The following is a 23739-nucleotide window of genomic DNA, read 5'->3' as shown; positions in this document are numbered from 1 at the left end:
GTTTAACAATGTGAGGATCCACAAAAGAGTGAGTAAAACCACTATCGATTAAAATTGTCATTGGTAGTTTTCCAGCATAGCCTACAATTGTAACTGTAGTTATGTGTTCACTGGAGGTATTCAAGCCCAATAATGCATTTAAGGATACTTCAGCTTGAACCTCACCTTCTTCCTCTAGAGTATCAGGTACATCCATAAACTCTTCAGGTTGTTCCACTTCACTTTCCATTTCGACTTCATCAATAACATGTAACCCTTTCTGCTTGCATTGGTGACCTGGAAAACCCTTTCTGCTTGCATTGGTGACCCGGAAAATACTTCTCCTTACACCTATAACAAAGACCTTGTACCCTCAATGCCTCCAAGTTAGGTGGTAAAGTGTTTGTCTTGAATGGATCCCTAACTTGTGGTCTTTGATTAGGATAGGTTATCCTCGATGGTGTTTGATTTGGAGAATGAACAATAGGGGGTCTTACAACATTTGGTTGTGGGTTCCTCGGATATGTGATAGCTACTGGTCTTGGGTTTAGAACAAAAGGAATAAGAGCCTGGAATGATTCTTCATACAACTTAGCAATTTCATAAGCAATAAGCACCGCAGTGGGATTAGCTAATTTAACCAAGGGCTTCAATTCTGGTTTAAGACCATTGCTGAAACTCGCTACAAAGTGAGTTTCATTCAACAAGGGGTTAATTATAGTCATGTAGCTAATGAGTTCCTCAAACTTATCTTGGTATTGATCCACTGTCCCCATTTGTATGAGTTTGTTGAATTCGTCAATAATGTCCTGAGGTCTAATGTTTCCAAATCTCCTGCAAAGCTTAGTGAAAAACCTCCGCCAACCTTCCCCTATGGTTGACTAGATAGCTATCAAACCAAATATCAACCCTTTCCCCAAGGTGTACAGATGCATAACTAAGTTTTTCTTATTCCCCTATATTGTATAATTCAAAGAACTTTTCACATTTCCTTAACCAGCTCCGAGGGTTAGTGCCATCAAATTTTGGGAAATTAATCTTTGGTTTAAGTGGTCTATGAGTGGAAGCAGGTTCTGAAGTATGGACTATCGGAGTGGGAAGTAAAGGGGGGATGAAGAATAAAGTGGGTTTCGAAACAAAGGAGGACTTGAGAAAAGAGGAGCGGGTGGAAAAGTGAATCCCCGACCTACCTCAAAAGCAGATGGAGTAAATGGAAGGTGAGAACCGACCATTTGAGTTGTAGAGCTTACCATTGGGGGTTTTCCAGTCGAAGTTTGGCCAGTCTCCAGTCGAACCTGAGTTCCAGGAGCCCCTGTTGGTATTGACTGTGGAGTCAAATCAGATGGGGTAGAGAGGGGAGAGCTCGGGCTGTTCTGCAACGCCATATTCGAAATAATGAACTCGAGCTTCTTGTTCGTCTCACAAATCTCACCCAACTAAACCTGAAACTGTGATTGATTCAGCTTGAGGGTTTCAAAATGTTTGCCTACATCCTCTATAAAAACTGAGAGTTGAATGCGTACATGCGGATATCATATTGCAAGCTTTGCAGCTCTGGAGTCGACATTATTACGTGAAGCGTTGAAGTACCAGGTGGCCTTGATACCGTTGTAACAAGAGCTTAACTCTTGATACCAAATTAGTAAAAGGAAGAAAGGAAGAGGAGAACATGAGAAGAAGAGAGAAATTTTGAGTCAATAATAATGATTCCCCTTAGCAGAGTAGTACAATTTGTATATAGCAAATCTGACATTTTCGTTGCTAAGGACAACTGTCAAATTCTCTAACAGAATGTAGGACTAGTGCCACAATTGCAATTAACTAAGCTTAAGGACTAATAAGTAAATACTTAATACTAAAATAAAGGGACTAAATTAACTTATTTAAAACTTAACGAAAAACAGTCACAATAGCTAATTGTGACAGATAGGGACTTGTGAAATAGTAGTTATTTGATAGGTTCATGTTTCGTTCTGGAGATGGATATACTTCTTTATGAAAGTTTACAAGTTTTCATATGTAAATCCTATATGTAAACTTTTACCCCTGATACATATAATAAGTTAAGCAATGGTATGAAAATATTAATCAATAAATTATATTTCACTAATCAATTTAATTGATTAGTATTTTGAAACTTTGAATGTTGACTAAAGTCAAATCTTGATCTAAATTCACTTAAACTTTCAAACTCCAAAGCTCAAATTTACATAAGGATTCCGAAATTGAAAACGACAGCACTTCCCGACCAAATTCTGCATTCCGGAGCTGATAGAACTGACATAATTCTATTCCGACATTGGTAGCTTCGGTTGTTGATTGGAGTCACTTATATCAACTTAAGAGTCTCCGAACTTTAAAACTCCCAAAAATGAAAAATCATAACGGTTCGATCCTGTTACAAAAATGACTTCATAAACTAATCCAACATAACCTGGAGCAGCTATAGGGAGGGGTAAAATGATAATTTAAAAAAAAAAATCCAAAATTAACCTTCAATGTCATCACATATACCCAATTCCTATTTCACACCTAATTAGAAATTGTATTTGACTAATTTTTTTCTCCACCTTTCTCTCAACTATACTACCCATATTTTTCTCACACGTCATGATTCCACCAATTTAGCATGATTTACTTTTAATTTCTTCAAATTCAAATAAGAGATTTTCTTAAATTTGTGCGTTGTTATTGTTATTGTTATTGTTATTGTTATTGTTATTGTTATTGTTATTGTTATTGTTATTATTATTATTATTATTATTATTATTATTATTATTATTATTATTATTATTATTATTATTATTATTATTGTTATTATTGTTACAAGTATTACTAATACATAAATATGCCCTTTAACTTTGCCTCATTTTATATGTATGTCCTCCAACTTTGAGTGTGCACAAGTAGATACTTAAATTTGTTTAAAATTGACCAAATAGAACACGCCCTATGTGGCATCCTACATGGCAATTTGCGTCCTACGTGGTGTCCTATGTGTATTATGCCACATAGGACTCATGTATCTACTTGTTCAACTTTATACAAGTTTAAGTGTCAATTTGTGCACACCCAAAGTTGAAGGGTATAAATGTGAAATGAGGCCAAGTTAAAGGGCATATTTTTGTATTATGCCTTATTATTATTATTATTATTATTATTATTATTATTATTATTATTATTATGCCTTATTATTATTATTATTATTATTTAACGATAAGTGTATCTAGATATTTCTTCTTCAAATTGCAAGACTATTGCTAAAGAAAAGTCAACCAAACATAAAATATCAAAGAGTATGTGATTCTTTAACGTATCCACTATATCATGATATATCGTGTATCAAAAAGGTATCATGATACGTCATGTATCAAAAAAGTCTCATGATACATCTTATATAAAAAAGGTATCATGATATATCATGTATCAAAATGGTATCATGATATATCGTGTATCAAAAAGGTGTCATGATACATCGTGTATCGAAAAAATATCATTATGTAATATATCTAAAATGTATCATGATATATCATGTATTGGATAGGTGTCATTATGTAATGTATCAGGAAGGTATCACGATACATTATGTATCGAAAATGTATCATTATGTAATGTATCATATCGGTATCATGCTACATCAACTATTAAAGATGTATAGTGGCGTAATGTATTGGAAATGTATGATGATACATCATTTATCAGAAATGTATCATGATACCATCAATAACATAATCTAAGCAATTGTTCTTTGCGTTCCGATTCCCAAAATGTCATATTAGAACTTGAATGGTTGACAAGTTGATACACCTCAATAATAGACTAACTTTGATACTTTTGTCAAGACCCGAGTCTACACCCTGGATGTGGCAGACACTTGAGAACCATTGATGGTTCCTAAGCGAACCATCATCCTGACTGGCTACAAGAAGAAGACTAACTCAAGCATACATAAGCTTAAAACTAAATTATATTTATCAAACTCATATACTCGACTTTAAAAGAGTCAATCTGAACAATACTCAATGAGAATACTTATAGTTTGTAAACAACTCAAAAGAAAGTAAATACAGAAAAACTCATCAACTTTATCTATCTGTGAAGCCTTTACTATTATAGAAAGATATTGTGACAAGACCCATGACATCTCAAAGCTACTAACTGTAAGGTAAATGTGAAGTCCTTCGAAATATAAGAAAGCTCACCAAGCTGATTGAAATGTCACATGACCTCAACGAAACACTGTTGATGATCCTGAATACCTGTATCTACATCATGAAACAATGCAGGCCAAATGACGTCAGTACATGAATGTACGAGCATGCAAGGGGAAATCTGAAACATAAATATAAGCTTGAACTAATAAAAGGAAAGATATATTCACCTCGTCTCAACTCAATATGACTCAAGAGTACTCAACTCGACTCAAGAATACTCAACTCAACTTAACTCAAGAATACTCAACTCAATATGAAAGCAACAATAAAAGATGCAATATACAAAGCTTTGCAAACAGTAGACAAGGACTCAAAATGTATAAAAATACCATAATAAGCTCTCTACTTTTATTTGAGAGATTCTCTAACCGACAACTATCACTATGAGCTACGTACCCACACTGCCAGAACTGTCATATACCTTGCCTGGGTATAGAAAATCTTTAACTAAGTGGATCCACTAAGCTATGCTTAAAAGCAATAAGGAATCATCTAAAAAATGTTGGCATACATGGTTTATGAGAATTTTGAGTTATCTGAACTCATCCCCATATTGGTGCTCAATACTACACCTAATAATATATATAACTCATATATATCGTTCTCAAAAAATATATATAACTCATGCTCATATGTTTAAAAACATAACTCATCCTCAACTTTAGATTATTCTCAAAAAGTTCTCTCAAAAGAGATAAAGCTCAAAAACTCTTCATAAACTCGCTTTGAAATGTAAAAGTATTTACACTTGGGAATACTTAGTTCCCTTATATTCATTTTGAAACATGAAACTCAACTCTCCTCATCCTCATACTCAAGTACTCAAGTCATAAAACAAGTTATAAATGATTGCAAAACACTTCTCAAATTGACTCAAAAGGACTTCCCCGAACTTTACTCTTAACTCTATCTTGAATTTGAAATGTGAATTCAAGAGTTATTTATGATATATAGGATCTCTCAATGATTAATGTAGGTTTAGATGGTTAGGATTAAGAAGGGAATGAAAGCTCGACTCAATGGAATAAGTACAGATCGAAGAACGAAAGGGAAGGTGGACTGACGCATCCGTGGGACGCTGCGCCAGCCCTCCATTTACTGGGGCTGGTTTTGTGGTGCACTGTAGGCGTATGGCGCCATCCCTCCTGGCGCATCAGGGGCTTGCCGCCCCAGTCCAAACCCAGAAAATTCGACGAATTTTTCTTACTCAACTCAAGGCCTAATTCATCTAGAATCGAACGATTTCCTCCCAAACTCATTTGGATTCTTAAACCCAACATAATTACAACGAAATCCACTCAACCAAGAACAACACTCATTCGCAAGACCCTCACTTCAAGACTCAACAAAACTCAATTATCAAAGAATGAAGCACAAAACGTCAAGAGCTCAACAAGATCTCAATATACTCAATCTCATGAACGAATTCGTAAAGAAAACTTATGATTGGTGCGAGGGTGAACAAACCCATCACTCTAAAAACTTACATACACCTTGAAAGAACTATGTTCTTGGTGAAAATCAACGAATCTTGAAGAACGCTTGAAAACCTCATTTTTCTCCTCTTGAAAACCTCACTCTAAAAATCCTAAGTGTTTTGAACGTGAATGGCTGGATAGAATCTGATTAAACCCTTAATTGGGTCAGGAAAAATGGGTTAAGACAAGTGGAAAAAAGGAAAAGATCAAAATACCCTTTCCTAAAACGGATGGAAAGCCTTAAATAGAGAGGCTACACTCAAACGAGCATAACTCCTTCATTCAAGCTCGGAATTTATCAAACTCGACGGTGTTGGAAAGAGGACTCGAAGATATTCTATTTGATAGCTCATGGGATACCTAACTTTTTATGTGCTAAAAGATATGATCATTTGAAGTTGACCCAAAACTTATAAGAACCGATGGGTAACTTGAACGAATTTTTCTTTATTTCTTTTTGGAACTCGAGGTGTTATATCTAGTGACCTTAACACCTAAGAAAATTTTAAAAATCACTCGGTAAAATATCGTTCACAAATGAAGAATGGTTCGAGTCTTAACTTAGAAATTTTCGGTGTGTTACAACTTCAATCCACAATCTCCAATAAACAAAAAGAAAATGAAGCCAATAGAATAAATAAAATTGTCAGATTTTATTTTAGAATTTATTTTGGGGTAGATTGTTACTAGTATCTCGTTTACAATTTTACAACAAACCAATAACATAAATTTCATAAATTAACGTAATTGGTCACATTGTTGCATTAGTTACTCGCATCAGTGAAGGAGTTGTGTATTTAATGGCAACAACATGAATTGTATATGTGATACAACTGATGTTATGTAAATGGCGAAAATCTCGCTGAACAACATAATATATACACCTATATTATAACCTAGTATGGATTTTCTCTTCAATCAAAACGAACATATCATAGTCTTTTTTCGATCCATTCAATGAGATAATAGTTTCGATTGATTACTTCTTTTTAGCATAGAGGCTTTTCCCTAGGATTCTTGGCCATTGTAGAACTTGAGAGAAAGTAGGAATGAGTGTAGTTCTTATGACAAACAGCGGTGAAACTGCTCCATCCATAACTAGAGGTGAATTCAAATCGTGATTTATACTGAACATCAGGTGGGAAAACGAAAAAAGTATAGTTTTTATGATTGTTTTTTTTTAAGAATGACATATGAGTGACATGTGATACTCACGATCGTTTTAAAGTCAATTTATGTAAGTAAGGTCAAATATGAGCACTTTAGCCTAAGAGACTAAAAAATATATTTAAAGGACAAAAATAAGTCAACCCAAGAAAATAAGAAATAAGGTTGGCTAAAAACTCAACATTTCAAATCATTCAAGAGTGGTCATCCTTCTAATCAGGCAAAGGTTTAGAGAATTCTTGATGGCCGTTATGTTTTCATTATTGATTTTGACCAAAAATAGAAAGACAAACAAAAGGCAACAACTAGGGTCAAATTTTTTCTTCTTCCAAATTCATGTTGGGAACATTATTCCCCTCTTTAATTCTTGACAATTTTGATCAACCTACAATTCATTTTGATCATTTCTACTCAAAAAATATATATATTCTTCTTGCTTTTGAATATGGTGAGCCTACAAGGATTAAATGAAGAAAGATTGGTAGCTGTGGCCATTGATAAAAATAAAGGAAGCCAATATGCACTTAGATGGGCTACTGAAAATGTACTTACAAAAGGCCAAAAGGTTACATTACTTCATGTTCCTCAAACTCAAACTACATCAGCACCACAATCTCCAACTGAATGTAACAATGGTATACATTAAAAAAATGTATGTCGATTAATCGATTTTGTAATCAATTTTATTTCATATAATAATGTACATGTTCTTGTTTTTCGGATTTGTGTTTTCTTATGCAGTAGGAGGTAATGATTCATCAATCGGACAAGATTCAAATAGCCAATGTACAGATTTGTTCCTTCCTTTTCGCGTCTTTTGTTCTTTCAAAGAAGTGAGAAAACCAATTTATTTCGCGAAAATAAGATTTTTAGAATAAAATGAGAATAATATTATGACATTATTCTTTTACACAAATTTTCAGATAGCTTATGACCTAATCATACTTGAAGGTCAAGACATTGCAAAGTCTCTTATTGACTATGTTTCACTATATAGAGTTCAAAATTTGATACTTGGTTGTCCATCAAAGAATGGGATTTCAAGGTACTTTTTAATTTTTTTCTTATTTTGAATATCTATGCAAAAGTTTATCGGAAACAACCTGTGAGGTAGTAGTCAGGTCTACCCACCCTTTTTAGACCCCGCTTTGTGGGAATACGTACAGTGAGTATGTTGTTGTAATATCTATGTTAGAGATACTAAAATTTCATTTTATAATGACAGACTTTTCACAAAAAGTGAAGTTGCAAATACTGTAATGAAGAAGGCACCAAGTTTTTGCAATATTTACATAGTTTCCAAAGGGAAAATCAGTTCTACAAGAATGGCTTCTCATCCGTTGAAACGGAGATTCTCGAATCCTAGCATACGAGTCCCACCACAACGCAATTCCAACTTTGATGCAACTAATTTAATGTAAGTGTAGATTATATATACATTTGAGTTAAGTACGTACTAGTACAACAACAACACCACCATGCAACGTACCAGTATATATAATCCCACATAACGTGCATTTCTCATATGTATGGAAACAGGTCTCGGGTGAGTATATCAACCAACAAGACATCAGATGATCAGGTTTATGTGGCAAAAGCTGATAATTCATTTTCAGGTTCTGATAGAATGAGCACAGATAGTACTTTGTTCCTGGATTGTTATGATAATTTAGGAAGTGAAGTTCATTCTCATCGTCCCTCAGTATCTATGGACAGCAAAAACGTTGGAGAGCTTACAAGGTTGTCTGGTTTTGGTCCTACAAGGTTGGCTGATCATATCCATTCCACAAATGACTTTCTACTATCTGAACAGAAATGTGAAGAAAATCCATTGTCCTCCGATAAAATTGTAAGCTTCAAACTTCTTGCACCTCTGCACTTTTGGTCTCTGTCAAGTATTTAATTTAACCAAACCAACTCTGCTTGTTAGATTTCACGAAAACTCTAATCCCATGAACAACACCACCAAAAAACTACCATAATTAACAAAATACACCTAAAGGAGCACCTAATCTCACAACCACCTTCTAGGAAGGGTGCTATAAGGAAAATTAGGCCTCCAGAATAAAGCCTATATAAATCAAACTGCTGCACCTACGAGCTTTCCTCCCAGTTTTTAAAAGATCTAATTTCCGTCTTAATCTGTATCACAACTGTTTCAGTCTATACACTCAAGTGCTTGAATGTAGTCCAGTTCCTACCCTTCACAGTTGTTCTCTCGGTGATCTCCTTTCTGAACTGCTTCCAATGCTTCCTTCTAGTTCGCTCTAGAACAGCTTTCACTTCACCAGTTTGAAGTTGTTTCCCCAACCAATTTGATAGATCAATTATCAATTATCAATATTTAACATGTTAGATTTTTTTCAGAAAGAAATGGGAGAAAAGCTGAGAAGACTAGAGTTACAAACAATTCAAACTATGGAAATGTACCATGCAGCCTGCAAAGAAGCACTACGAGAGAAGCAAAAGGTAATGAATTGATTTACTCTTTTTTAATCATGAAAGATTGGAAAGTATAGATCAGAGGATAATGATATGCAGTGACTATATCAAAAATGATTTTTAGCGGTAATTGATTAGCAATTGCCGCTAATTATGTATTTTTAGCGGCAATTAGCCCTCTTTGTATATGTCCCTTAAGGCTTTAGTGACATTGGATCTAATGACACTTAACTAATACCGGTAAAGACTTTAGTACTCTTTATTAATGTGTCTATTTATTGCCGCTAAAAATTGTTTTTGTTGTAGTCAGTATATATTTTTATAATCAAATAAGAACTAGAAATCTCTATTTTAATTTACTCTTATATATTAAAGAGAACCTATTTACATTGAAATTTGAAGAAATGTGTTCTTTTGGTGGAGTTCTGGATTCTTTAATTAATCAAGAGTTGTTTGGGTTATACAACGTTGTTGGATTGTTGTATCTGTGAGGGGACAAGTCAAGAGTTATACTACTGGATCAGCGAAGATTATATGGGCTCCAATCTTCTTAAAGAAGGGCTAAATATCTGCGCATCAGCAGTAATTGTTTATCATTTTTGTGATATGTTCACCAATAATATTAAACCACGTAAGCATCGTACTTGTCCATTACTATAGCTTTTAGCTAGGAAACAATATCACAATGCAAAATAGTGATTAAAGTACTTATCAAAGTCATGTAAATGGTAAAATAACACTTTTGACTTTGCCCATGAATCAAATCTTTTTTTCTTATTGGTAACGTCATTTGTACGTTTAGTGTACACATTCCTTATGTTTGTACCTTAGTCACACATTTTTAGTTGTAAATCCCATATAATATATGCTTTTACCTAATATTGTTGCCACTCCTTGTCTAAGTAATTGCTAGTCTTCCGACATCATTTTGTACATCCGTTTATGGAAAAATAGTCTTCGAGTACTCGAAGACTATTTTAGTATGTGCTCGAAGTCTATTTTAGTATGTATTTTAACTTCTTTTTTTATGGTATTTAGTTGAAGGAACTTGAAAATTTGAGGAAGGAAGATGTGAAGAAACTAGAAGAAGCGAGACGAGAAAAGGAAGAGGCATTGGATCGTGTTGCCAAGGAGAAAGCATTAAGAATTGCATCAAAGGAAGAGGCGAAAGCTGCTCAAAGAAAGGCTGAAAGAGAGGCACAAAAGAGAAAGCGTTTTGAAAGAAAAGCGCTTAAAAAATCTGAGGCCAAGAAGTCTACTATAAAGTCCTTAGTTCACTCCCAAAAGGCTATAAAGTATCAAAGTTTACTTAGGATACTTGTGGTTTCGATAATTTTCTACCTTTATTTCTTTGCGTTGAGATGATCATTAGTCATGAGTAGAGAAGAAAATGTGAGGGATATGAAGAGGAAGTTCTTCCGGCAATATCAGGCATATTACTAATCGATTATTTGGCCTGGTCATTGATATTGTCATCAATGAGTAAGAAACTAATCCCAATTTCTCTATTCTTTTTTTATATTTATCAAATGTTAAGAAATTGATGTAATTTCCTTTTTTGTTGGGTGCAGTGAATCGGGATTCCGATGCATATAGATACAAACGGTTCAATGGAAGCAAAAATAATCACATTGGGGTTTGTTATTGTTGTTGTATATGTGTCAAATCCTTGATTCTGAGAAATAAGAGAAACTCAATCCTCTATTAATGGAGTAAATTGAGCTCAAGGATGGAGACAAGTATGAGATCTACAAAAGGAGAGATAAGAAATTCTTGGACCATTGCAAAATGAATTTGGGGGAAATGAAAGCTATCTCATTCTGAGTATGATGCACACATATCATGCATTATAAAAAATGGCACACAAACTATTCTCATCACTGAGGTCATATAAATTGAACATTCCAAAATCTTCTAGAGATCGAGGGTTTATATTTTGGGTGTGCCATGGAGAAATATTTCTGCAATAATGAAATGCACATGTTAATAATCTATGATGGTTTTAGTAAACAATCGTAAAAATTGGCTACAAGTAACTCAACTAATAACATGACTACCCCAAACTATTAACTGAACTACAGATGATTACAAGTGAAGAATCTAATCAAACACTTAGTTTGCAGGATCATTGAATTCGTTTCACTTGTCAAAAAAGTGTAATCACATACAAAAAGTGAACTACATCATATAAAATCACAGTCTATATTCGCGTACCTATTACAATTGTTCACTTTTCAGAGAAGAAATCTTCAAAGAATCTTCATACAAACTTTATCGGAATTGGAGAGAGAGGCAAAGAAGTTTTGTCTGTTCTTTTGCATGATCTGGATTGACCCACATGGGTGACCCGGTCCAATCTCCCTCATCTTCCGCTCACATAAAATGGGTCAACTCTCATTCCTATTCGGTAAATTTCATACGTTACAACTAGACTGTGTGACCATTGCATACTTCAAGAACTTCCTTGCTTTACATTTGTTAGGAATATACAATATCTCGATCAATGAAATATAAAGTAGATTATAGTATGCAGTACCCAAGATCATTTATCACATTCATATTTCTCATCATCTCTTTTTCATAATTTTGAGTCATCATTATGTACGTGTCTTATAGAAAAACATAAAGGACTTCAATGAACACAATTGATGTGATAATATCCAATGTCTTCCTCATCTTATGAATCTCGTAACCTCAACGTGATATACTTTTGAAGAAATGTCTCGCCAAAATGATTGCATGATCTCTTGGCAAAATACTAAGATAGAAAATACCAAACTGAATCTCAAGAAACTTATTAAAGTCATGAAGGTCTAATGTGAAAATTACTTATACTTTTAGGGCTGGACAAGGTAGCTAGTAGAGACGAAACGTGTATCTCCCTTATGGGTCACTCTATGCATACATGGTATGAAACATGTATCACAATACTGACTTCTTTTTTATGGATCATATGTCTTTTATTAATTAAATATTGTGTAAATGATAGTTCAGATAATTCATGTCTAATTTTGAGTTCATAAATTTACTCATCATTTTATTCTTCAAAAGTCATATCTGGCATTAGAAACAAACTAACTCATATTAATCACTAAAGATAAACTAACAAATGACAACTCTCGGTTACCACCACTTTTGACAATAATTATTTTGTAATTGTCTCATCTCCACTTGTCACTTAGACAATAGAGGCAATTACTTGTGCGAATATATAGCCAATTTTTTCATCCGTTTGACATACTTTTTATCCTCAGAATTTTAAGTACACTACATAAAAAAGTAACATATGTATACGAATCAACAAGAAGAAGAATTAGGCATAAACCAATATTAACTTTAAATAATGTGAATTTACATAAACATGCTTGGAAAAAAAATATATAAATACATCAACATCTAAGTAAACCAAATGACTTGACATGTCTCTCATAAACATCACATGCTATGAGTTTCGTTAAGGGATCTGCTATCATTTGATGCATAGATATGTATTTCACGTTCACTTTCTTTTGTACTACCATGTCTCTAAAATTATACTTTATGTCAATATGTTTTGTCTTCCCATGATACTTCAGATCCTTTGTGTTGGCTATTGCACCCTGATTATCACAATTGATTGTGACAAGCTTAACAAAATTATTATACACACCCAAGTGAACCAGAAAATGCTTAAGCCAAACAACTTCTTGCACAGTATATGAAAGTGCTAGGAATTCAGCTTTCGATGTAGATAAGGCTATACATGACTGCTTCTTGCTACTCCATGATATGGCGCCATTATTAAGAAATAATGCATATTGAGAGGTGGATTTTGTTGGGTTTTAAAGGTGTGAATAGGAAATGAAGGGTTGTGACTCTCCTGAAGGGTTGTGACTAAGCCGAAGGGTTGTGACCTTTATGAAAGGTTGTGTCCTTTCTAAAGGGTTGTGACCATTTGAAAGGTTGTGCCTTTTCCAAAGTGTTGTGACCTTTCTGAAAGGTTGTCTTCTTTCCAAAAGATTGTGACTTTTACCCTTTGTTGGCTATAAATAGAGAGGTTTTCTCTCATTTTTCTGCATCGAATTCTTCCCTTCTTTTACATACATTTCTTACAAAACAAAATCGATCGATCGTGTCTGTGTGTGTGATTCGTTGCTGTCATTTTGAGTTCATTGAAATTATCGAAGTTTGAGGTACCGCTACTTCTTTAATGGTTAATCCGTTTTATCTTGGGAGGAATTAATCTGCAACCTCGGGTTCTTGAGGGGATTAAATTTCTTAAGGACACACAGTGGGTTCTGTGGACTCGGATAGTTCTTTGTGTTTTTCTTTTCATCTTTTATTATTTCTGGTTTGCTAATCTGAATACAGGAGACAACATATTTTCTTTTATTTAAATTTCCTCCCCAATTAACATTTATGTAGCCTTTGAGTTGTAGATCATTCCTTGATAACATAAGGAATAGTCGATTGTGCCTTTGAGATACCTCAATATCCTTTTAACTACATTCCAATGTTGCAGTCTTGGGTCGGATTGATATATGCTAACTAACTCGATGACATAACAATTATCTGATTTGATACACATCATAACATACATAAGAGTTTCGACTGCACTGACATGAGAAACTTTTCTCATATATTTCTACTCATGTGGAGTCTAGGGGTACATCATTCAAATCAAACCTTCACTTTTAGAAACTGAAGTGTTTATAGATTTGCAATCTTGCAAATTGAAGTGTTCAAGAACTTTCTAAATGTAAAGTTCTTGTGAAAGAGATAACAATCTCTTTGAACGATCTCTTGAAATCGTAACACCAAAAGAATGTATGTTGCTTTACCCATATCTTTCATCTCAAACGAAAATGATAACCACTCTATTATTTCTTTTCCAAAATCAATGTCACTTTCACCCATTAATATATCATCTACGTTCAATGATAAGATCACAAACTTATCTTTAAATCTTCTGATGTGCAAAAAATGATCTTCATGAATCATAACAAATCCATATTATATGATCGCATTATATAATCAAAGGTATTATTGTCTAAAAGATTGTTTTAGGTCATAAATTGACCTTTGGAAGAGGAGAACTAATAGGAAGTGTCATGATCCAAAAGTCAAGGTCATGATGACACATACCCGAGAACCCCAAAATGGTGTGTAAGCCAAAAGAAATAACACATATGAGACTCCCAAAGTTAAGTCATGCCACAAACAATAGAAACAACAAAGAATTTGCCAAAAACTAGTAGCATAAGTATAAAGAGCATCTAATATAATTCTAGAATCAGAAATATATCTCAAGTCTTCAAAAGGAAAGTTAACGACTTTAAATGTTAGATGAAGACTAATGGCGATCCAAAAAGCAGGCTCTTACCACAACTTCAAAAGAGAGAAACTCGTTGGATCCAATCAACCGCTACGAGGATCACCCTGACTAGGATCTGCATCAAATGGATAATAGAAGTAGGGGTGAGTACAATCATATGTATTTAGTAGGCTAGACCTAGTCAGTATAACAACTAAACATACTTAAGAAATAAACTATGAAACACTTCCACCTATACGTAGAAAAGTCCCATTTCGGCATCGATGCCGCCAATTTATATAAAACGGCGCAAATAAAGTAAACACATAAGGGTACAAATAATATTTAAAACAACACATACGGACCCTCATAAATCGCTCAGATCCATAAACTAGACATGCTACCCACCGAAATCGACATTTTAGACTCAATGAAATCGTCAAATTTCTAAAAAGAGGTCAAATTACAGAATTACCCTCCCAAATCACTCTTAAGGCTAAAAACTCAATTTCTCACTCAAACACCCAAATCTCAACCTAAGCCCTCGAAAACCTTGCCAACCACCGTACTAGTTCAAATTCGACGTTCCGAACACGATAGAACTAACGGAATTCCCATCTGATGCTTGGAACTCAAAATATTGATCAAAATCAACCATTTCATGAATTCACAACTCAGGAAGGTCAAATCACTAAAAACACACCCGATTGCATCGAAGACCACACCAACCATTCTCGGAACACAAACTAAGCATGAAATTGCTAAGGAGAAGGGCAAAATGGTTAATTCACTATTAATAGCAAATTCACAAGAAAAGGAACATTACAAGAAGCATGGAGGGAACATCACTTTTACAGATATAGTAAGACAGATTGAAGATATGGTGAATAATTTGATAAAGTTCTTATATCCATGGATAAAGTTGGCAACATGCTCATGGAAGGAAATAATTGGAACTATAAGCCTGAGTTACATTACTGCAGTGTTACTTGGAGACCCCTCAATATAATCTCAAACTAAAGTGTTACACATATGAAACTTGTAAGGGAAATCAAGGACTAAGTTCCTATGTTTTGTGCATAGGAGATGACGAGCGACACTGTCGCGCCCCATTTTTCTCAAACGGGTTTTGGTGCACGACCTAACAACTCTTTTGGGCTTTAGGTGATTGAAGAGTCGCCACCTAACGAATTAAGGCGCATTAGGGCACCTATCTAACCTTAACTAATTCTAACTGAGGTCAACAAACCAGATATCAGGGTAAGGGTTCAAGTTACCTCAAGGGGAAGGTGTTAGACATCTCTCGAGGTCCACAAATGTGGGTCCCGACCGTATCTCATGCAATTATGTGGGGGGTTACAAGTAGCAATTAAGGTCACTTCATTTATTATTTTATTTAATTAGCATGGTTACTAAGTAATAAATAATATTAAACAATTCAAGCCATTTTAATTATTTATTTAATTAATTAAGCATGCAAAAACTAGGTGATAACAAAATTAAGAAATTAAGGTCACTTTAATTATTTTAGTTAATTAGATGGGCATGCGAGACTAAGTGATAACATAATAAATAAACATTACACAATAAATAAAGAGATGAGCAAGGAGATAGAAATTTGCACAATTAGATAGAATAAACATTTTTATTTTTATTAAACTACCCCAAATAATTATAACAAATAAAGGGAGAAAAGGAAAGGGAGACTCTGGAGGACGTTTAGGATCAACACTCGACTTTCTTTATTTCGGTCGATTTCTCGTAGGGACATTGGTTTTGTCATTTAGACCGAGTTGATGTCATCATCTCCATAGGGCCTAGACTACCCCTACCCTACCACCACATGCATTCGTCTCTACAAGGTGCCTATCGTCCCCGCTTAAGGTCCAAGAGGCATTGGACAACTATTAGGGTGGATTTAGACAAAGATCAACTCCTAATAGGCCCACCTAGACACCAAGTCAAACAAATAGGACAACACTTAACACGTAAATCTCATATTGGCCTCTAGGTTTTATTTAGCATTCTAGCGAACACATATAAAATGAAAGGTTTCATGCTTAAGTGCATACATACAAGCATAACAATATTTATTAATTCCAAAGGGTGCATGACATAATTCAGATTTTATTAGTTGATTTTAAATTGTAGAAGTGTGACTACAGGTGCAAAAAATTATTTTAGACAGTAGTAGAGCTAATTATTATTGCACAAATTAAACAGTAGATATCAGGACAAAGTGATCACATGCAGAAAATATCTCAAGACAGTAGTAAATTTTATTATTAATGCAGAAAACTATTCTATTAGCTAGTTTTAGAAAAGTGGTTAAAAATATCACAGTATGCAAAAGTTTATACTAACTAATTATTGAAGAGTGACAGAAAATAGTATAGCATACAAGATTTTATTTTATTTTTGTTTTAGAGCAGCAAGCAGCTGTACAATGCAGAATTAATTTCCGAGAGCAAGATTCAATCAGGGCTGATTTTAAAATTAAAACAATGTAGAAACTAATTCGAGCATGATTTTAACAGGATAGATTTTAAGATTAAAACATACAAGAACTGATTTGTTAACTTTATTTTAAGTAGAAGAATAGTGTCATTATTTCTTTAACAGTGGCAAAAGATGTAAAAAAATGATTAGCTTTTATTAGTATTTTAACATGTTGTAAATGATTAACCTGATCCAGTTAATTTTATTAGACCCCGGGGTGTAATTTCTAATAGTAAACATGCTGAAATTATTTATTTACTGATTCATAAATACATCTAAATTGCAACATACACATAATTAGTCTAAATTATCAAGATCTCACCTTTGTTTTAAAATTCTAGATTTTAGTGATATGTTGAAAATCGATTTATAAACCTATATACATGATTTCTAAGTGACTGAAAATATTATAGCTCCTATAGGCATGATTTCTAAATAAGAAAAGAGAAGTCACTTGAAACCTCTATGCATAATTTTTACACCCAAATAATGTATTAAGAATTGTCTAACTCCTATAGGCATGGTATCTAAGTGCACAAGTGGAGATTTATTTTCTTAGGCATGTATTAGAACTATTTAAACCTATATGCATAAATACTACACTCAAATAAATGTTATAAAATTATTTAAATCCCTATTGACATATTTTATAAAATGGCAGATTTTTTGTGAAAATAAATTAAGACAATAATCACACATTATTCATTTTATAATATCTAGTAGCTTAAATTCTAAGCACATTTTAAGAAGTTTGGACATTCCACATGATCACAAATTTATTTATTTATTACTTATTTTTATTTTTATTTTGCAGCGAACAAATAAAGGAGAAACTAAAAACAAGTAATAAACTTACTATTATTGTTTTTTAAATTAAGTTGATGACACCAAATCGACAAGCATAATAAAATATATTACAAAAAGCTACTATATGCATGCTTTCTAACATATAACAATAAGATGAGCAAATAGCAGGTAGTCCCCTCCCCCCTTAGACGATCCCCCAAGTTATATTTTATATATATAGAGTTAGAGTTAGGAGTTTATACAAATTATTACAAAAATAATAATATACAAAAATAAATAAATAAATATAAATTGAGTAAATTCGGCTCTTCTGGCAACTCTTCTAAATCTTGAACCTTCAAGTTCAAAACCTATTAAACTAAAAAGGCAACATTCCACAAATATGACCAGTAAATATAGCATAAATTTCACATATTAACAATACAAGTTAAATCAAAGAAGGGCAAAGGCATACAATATCAACGAACAACAAATGGCATACACATAGGAGAGGGTAGAGGGACTTACACTATCATTACAACCTATATAAATGTATGGATGCAAAATAGTAAAAGTGCTAAATAAGAATACTAACCAGTTAAGCAAACAAAAATATCAGCAATGAAGATCCACACTTAATCTAGACCCGAACACGGCAAAATAACAAGTAGAGAGGAGCTTTTAGATTTACCGGAAAACTTAATCTTTAAGAGTAGAGAGCAGAGAGTATTTTTTTTTACTATTGTTCAAGTGTCCGTGTCTAGAATATGAGGGGAGTATAATGATTAAAAAAACTTATCAAATAAAGGAAAAAGGGGCTCCTTTTATAGTGAGCATGAGAGCTATCAAATAAAGGAAGAGAATAAATTAAACCGAGCAAATTTTGGAGATTTTAATTTCCTTAAACTAAGAGCTAAATTAACAGAATAATTCCTTACTAATTCAATATATATATATATATATATATTTTTACCAGAATAAAAATCAAGTAACAATCTTTTTTACACATAAATAAGGAGCAAATTATTTAGGGAAGGTCGATATCAAGGCCCAAATCAAGTTCCGAAAACTGTTTCTCATATTATTAGTATTATTTTATTTTTTTACCATATACCAACAAATAACAATTTAAACAGATTCTAAATAGAGCGAAGACTAAATTAAGGGGGCAAATCATAACTCATGAAATCCCATTTTAACATTCTTGAAGCTGGACCGAAATAGCCAAGGGAACAATCAATCAAGGGCATCAGTTATCACTCCAAATTATCAACTTAAATCAAGAACCAATTATCCCAACAATATAAAAATCCCAAAATACACTAATAACAATAGAGAATCAGGTAACATAGACATTCCCAAGTCAAAATGGATCATATTTTAGCAACACACAAAATCAAAAAATTTACCGAGCATGAATAAGATCAGAAAATAACATATAGCAATTAAATTTGAGATCGAAATAGTTTTCGCATATACAGAGCATGCATGAAAAGAAAAACAAAGTTGCCAAAAGATAATTTTAAAAGAAATGTACTCGGACAGATCTGTTAAAGATCCGTCTTTTAACCCGCTTGAAACTTTCGAAAACTTCACCGATGCTCGCTTGTTCGCTGGCCGGATCAGCATTCGCCGGAGTCGAAGCTGGCTTTATCTGGTCGGAGTTGTCCGCTAGTGGCTCGCTGCTTTCGACAGAGCTGTTGTTTCGCCGATCGGAGCTGCTAGAGCTGCCTCGATGCAGCTGCTGCTGCTGTTGTTGTCACCGGCTGGAGCTGCTGGCAGCTGCTTGGCGTTTCTCGCCGGCTGGCTGCTGTCAGAGCTGGCTGTAGCTGCTGGCGTTGCTGCTGTTGTTCTCGTGGTGGCTGCTACTACCAGTGTTGCTGTCTGTTGCTGGAAATGCTGGTCGGAGAAAAGAGAGGAGAGAAACAGAGGCGGCCAGCGGTTGCTGGCCTCGCCGGAGCCGCTGCTACTTCTCGACATTCTCGCTGGAGGAGAGGAAATGAGAAAAGAGGAGACGGAGAAGAGGGGAGGGAGCAGCGACGGAGGCCAGCGGCTGCCGGCCTCGTCGGTGGTTCTCTCGCCGGAAAAAATGGAGAGAGAGGAGGGGTGACAGCTGTTGGATAGAGAGGGGAGAAGAGGAGATGAATGAATTAATTCTAGGGTTAGGGGTCTTTTAGAATTGAAGTAAGAAAGAAACGAAGTCTAAATCTGGACCCTTGAATCTATTAAGATGTAGGTTTAAGATTTGATCTTGGATTTAATGAAAGGATGGACGGATGAGATTAACTCACTTAAAATCTGAAATTGGAATAAGAATAGGCTAAAAATGAAATCAACAAAGGCTATAATTGAAATGAAAGTTTTAATTGAAGTGGCTAGAATTGAAATGAATTAGAAGAAGATAGGCTACAAGTTAAATGATTTTGAGGAAATTTTTTAAGAAATGCTATTCAATTAAAACACTACAAATATCATAATATACTTTTTTTATATAAAATTAAAATCACTTAAATTTACAACATTTGAGTAAAATAATTATTTCGAGTTTTACTAATAATTTTAAAAAATATTTACGATAATTTTATAAAGCATGCGTATTAAAATGTATAATTTTTTGGACAAAATCGACTAAATTTTATACTCAAAATATTTTAAAAATATGTATTTAATCGAATAGCATTTCCGAAAAGGTTACAGGTCAAAATTGGGTGTCAACAGCTGCCCCTTGGTTGTTTGAGAATGAAGGATGAATTGAAATAAAAAATTGGAAAAGGGTACGACCGAAACTTTGGTATTAAGCCGCCTACATATCTCTGGTTATACGAGAATCAGGTCGTGTGTAGTTCTAGACTCAGGAGGAGACGAAACTCCTAAGAATTGAAGGGGCAGTATGGTATACGAACGAGAGTAATATTTGCGTGAATGGATAAGATTAGAGTAGCGAGGAGAGCATGACGGAGCGATTTCCAGTTTAAGAGTGCAGAATCCAATGAGAAGCAGTAAAATGAGTAGCCAAGGGTTAATTGAAAAACGGTAATATAAGTAGCAAAGAATTTGATAGGGTCTTTGTTGTGATAGATGTAAGCACGATAATTATAGCCGAGAGGGAGATTGATCTCGCCTGCAAAATATTAGTCTCTGCAAATCTGTAACTTATAATATTATTAGAGCAAATATATCAAACAAACGGTAAAGGTAAATATGATGCAATTTCCCATATCGACAATGATATTTGCCATAAGACTATGAAAATGATGTCTTAGGCTATGATGTCTAGGGCCATGATACGCAAAAATTATATCCTCAGGTCATGAAAATGTTGTCTGCAGGCCATGAAAATGATGCATTTAGACTATGACACCTGTGGATCATGATAAGCAGAAAAGTAAATCCTTAGGCCATGATATGATGTCCGCAGGCCATGAAAAATGATGCTTTTAGACTATGACGCCTTAGGAATATGAGCAATGAGTAAAGAAAGTGTATCTGTAATTCAGGCATCTGTTGATACTTGTAGCTTGTTTGGAGTTTATTCGGACATATGCAATTCTCGAGCATAATGCAATCTCGGACACATGCAATATCGGGCACAATGCAACATCGGGCTCAATGCAATCTCGGGCACATGTAATGATGTAGTTCTCGGGCAAATGCAACATCGGGCACAATGCAATCTCGGGCACATGCAGATGATGTAATTCTCTGGCACATGCAATATCGGGCATAATGCAATCTTCGGGCACTGCAGATGATGCAATTCTCGGGCACAATGCAATCTCGGGCTCAATGCAATTCGGGCACATGCGGATCTCGGGCACAATGCAATCTCGGGAACGATGCAATCTTCGGGCACATGCAGATAATGTAATTCTCGGGCACATGCAGATAATGTAATTCTCGGGCACATGCAATATCGGGCACATGCAGATGATGCAATTCTCAGGCACATGCAACATCGAGCACAATGCAATCTCGGGCTCAATGCAATCTTGGGCACATGCAGATGATGCAATTCTCGGGCACATGCAACATCGGGCACAATGCAATCTCGGGCACATGCAATATCGGGCATAATGCAATCTTCGGGCACATACAGATGATGCAATTCTCAGGCACATGCAACATCGGGCACAATGCAATCTCGGGCTCAATGCAATCTCGGGCACATTCAAATGATGCAATTCTCGGGCACATGCAGATGATGCAATTCTCGGGCACATGCAGATCTCAGGCACAATGCAATCTCGGGCACAATGCAATCTCGAGCACATGCAGATGATGCAATTCTCGGGCACATGCAGATCTCGGGCACAATGCAATCTCAGGCATATGCAGTAGTTGATTGGAGGCATAGACTTTCGTCTTATTGAAAGGATTGAGTGTCATTTGTTGACGATTTTGGAATATTGTAGCTTTGACCTTTCGTCCTATTGTAAGGAGTGAGTGCAACAGAATGTTGATTTGTCGGGCTTGATATAAAGTAGCTTGATTCTTTCGTCTGATTGGAAAGATGTACCAATAATTATTTATCTGTCGGGCTCAAAATAACTTGGTCTTGCATTCATGTCGGAAGGATAGGGCGCCGTTTATTGGCGATTTGTCGAGCTCAAAATAACTTGGTCCTTTATCCTGTCGGAAGGATAGTATGCCATTTGACTAGTGATTTAGGCTCAGTATAGAGTAATTTGGTCCTTCATCACGTCGAAAGGACAATATGCCATTTGACTGGCGATTGTCGAGCTCAAAATAACTTGATCCTTCATATTGTTGGAAGGATACTATGCCATTTGACCCATGATTGAGATCAGTATAGATGAGTTTGGTCCTTCACCATTGATTAGCAATTTGTCGAATATATCGGCACATTGATCTTTCAAGTAGTGTTGAAGTTGCTTCTTGTATATGTACCTGTCTTTTCTGCATTCAAAGAAAAATAGTTAGTTAAGGGGAGGTTGATCTGTATCCCTGATTCAACGTAGCATGCTTCTTTGACGTCTGCTAGAATGTCTTTTGAAGTGTTGTCAAAAATTTTGAGGTCCACTCAAAATTTTCTGCCCCAGTGTAGAACCTTTGCTATTCTGATTTTCGATGTACATTGTAGCTTGATTGTTGTGAGTTTTTTAGAGGATCTCAAAAATTCTGCCCAGTCTTGATTTGCAAGAAAAATATGTCCTTGAAAGAATTTTTGAAACCCTTTCAAAAATTCTGCACCAGTATTGAGATTTAGCAAGGAGAATACTGTTTGAAGGAATTTTTTAGACCCTCTCAAAAATTCTACCCCAGTTACACAGTCAAAGGGGGAAAATGAGATTTTTATTATGATAAGACCGAACTCCAAAGGAGCGCCTACGTATCCCCTCTTAAACGGGAATCAGGTCTGACGTAGTTCCAAGTACAAAGAGCATAGTTCAAGACATTAAACAGAGCATACAGCAGTAACCAAAAGATAGATTCTGACCAAACTTTATTGCCCATATGCTAACATGGGTACCTTTCTTGTCAGAACTCGACAGAACATGAATGTAGAGAACTTAAGCTTAAATGGCATAAGCCTTTTTTGGAAGGTGCTTCAAATGACCTTCAACGTGTTTTCTATTGGGATTTCTTTGGTGCAAAGTCCTCCAAGCATATGATCTTAGTATCAATCAATTGTTGAATCTTGTCTTTCAGATCACGACATTCTTCTATGGTATGTCCTTTCATCCCTGAGTGGTAAGCGCAAACCTTAGAAGTTTCAATCCACCTTCCACGTGTGTTCATCCTTATTTCACTGACAGGGGCGATGTGATCAGCAATCCTCAACTTTTCATAAAATTTATCCATGGGCTCAGTCAAAGGAGTGTAAATTTTGATGGGCCTCTTCTCAACATTGAATAGATTT

At 34.8% G+C, this 23739-nt stretch overlaps 2 protein-coding genes across 2 annotated transcripts in view; one reads left to right on the top strand and one right to left on the bottom strand.

Moving 5' to 3' along the window:
* The window catches only part of LOC125862623 (potassium transporter 4-like), a 346656-nt gene that overhangs the window by 309069 nt on the left and 13848 nt on the right, over positions 1-23739 (bottom strand). The gene's annotated exons all lie outside the window — the stretch shown is intronic.
* Positions 7112-10762, top strand: LOC125862637 (U-box domain-containing protein 35-like). The gene is made up of 7 exons (XM_049542755.1): positions 7112-7473; positions 7580-7671; positions 7762-7883; positions 8064-8255; positions 8378-8687; positions 9206-9307; positions 10319-10762. The coding sequence occupies exons 1-7, from the start codon at positions 7284-7286 to the stop codon at positions 10643-10645; spliced, it is 1335 nt and encodes a 444-aa protein (XP_049398712.1). The 5' UTR covers positions 7112-7283; the 3' UTR covers positions 10646-10762.

Source organism: Solanum stenotomum, chromosome 4, assembly GCF_019186545.1.
Source record: "Solanum stenotomum isolate F172 chromosome 4, ASM1918654v1, whole genome shotgun sequence".
In the NCBI taxonomy this organism is placed as follows: Eukaryota; Viridiplantae; Streptophyta; class Magnoliopsida; order Solanales; family Solanaceae; genus Solanum; species Solanum stenotomum.
Note: the sequence above shows the minus strand (reverse complement) of the source record. Positions and strands in the feature narration are given on the sequence as shown.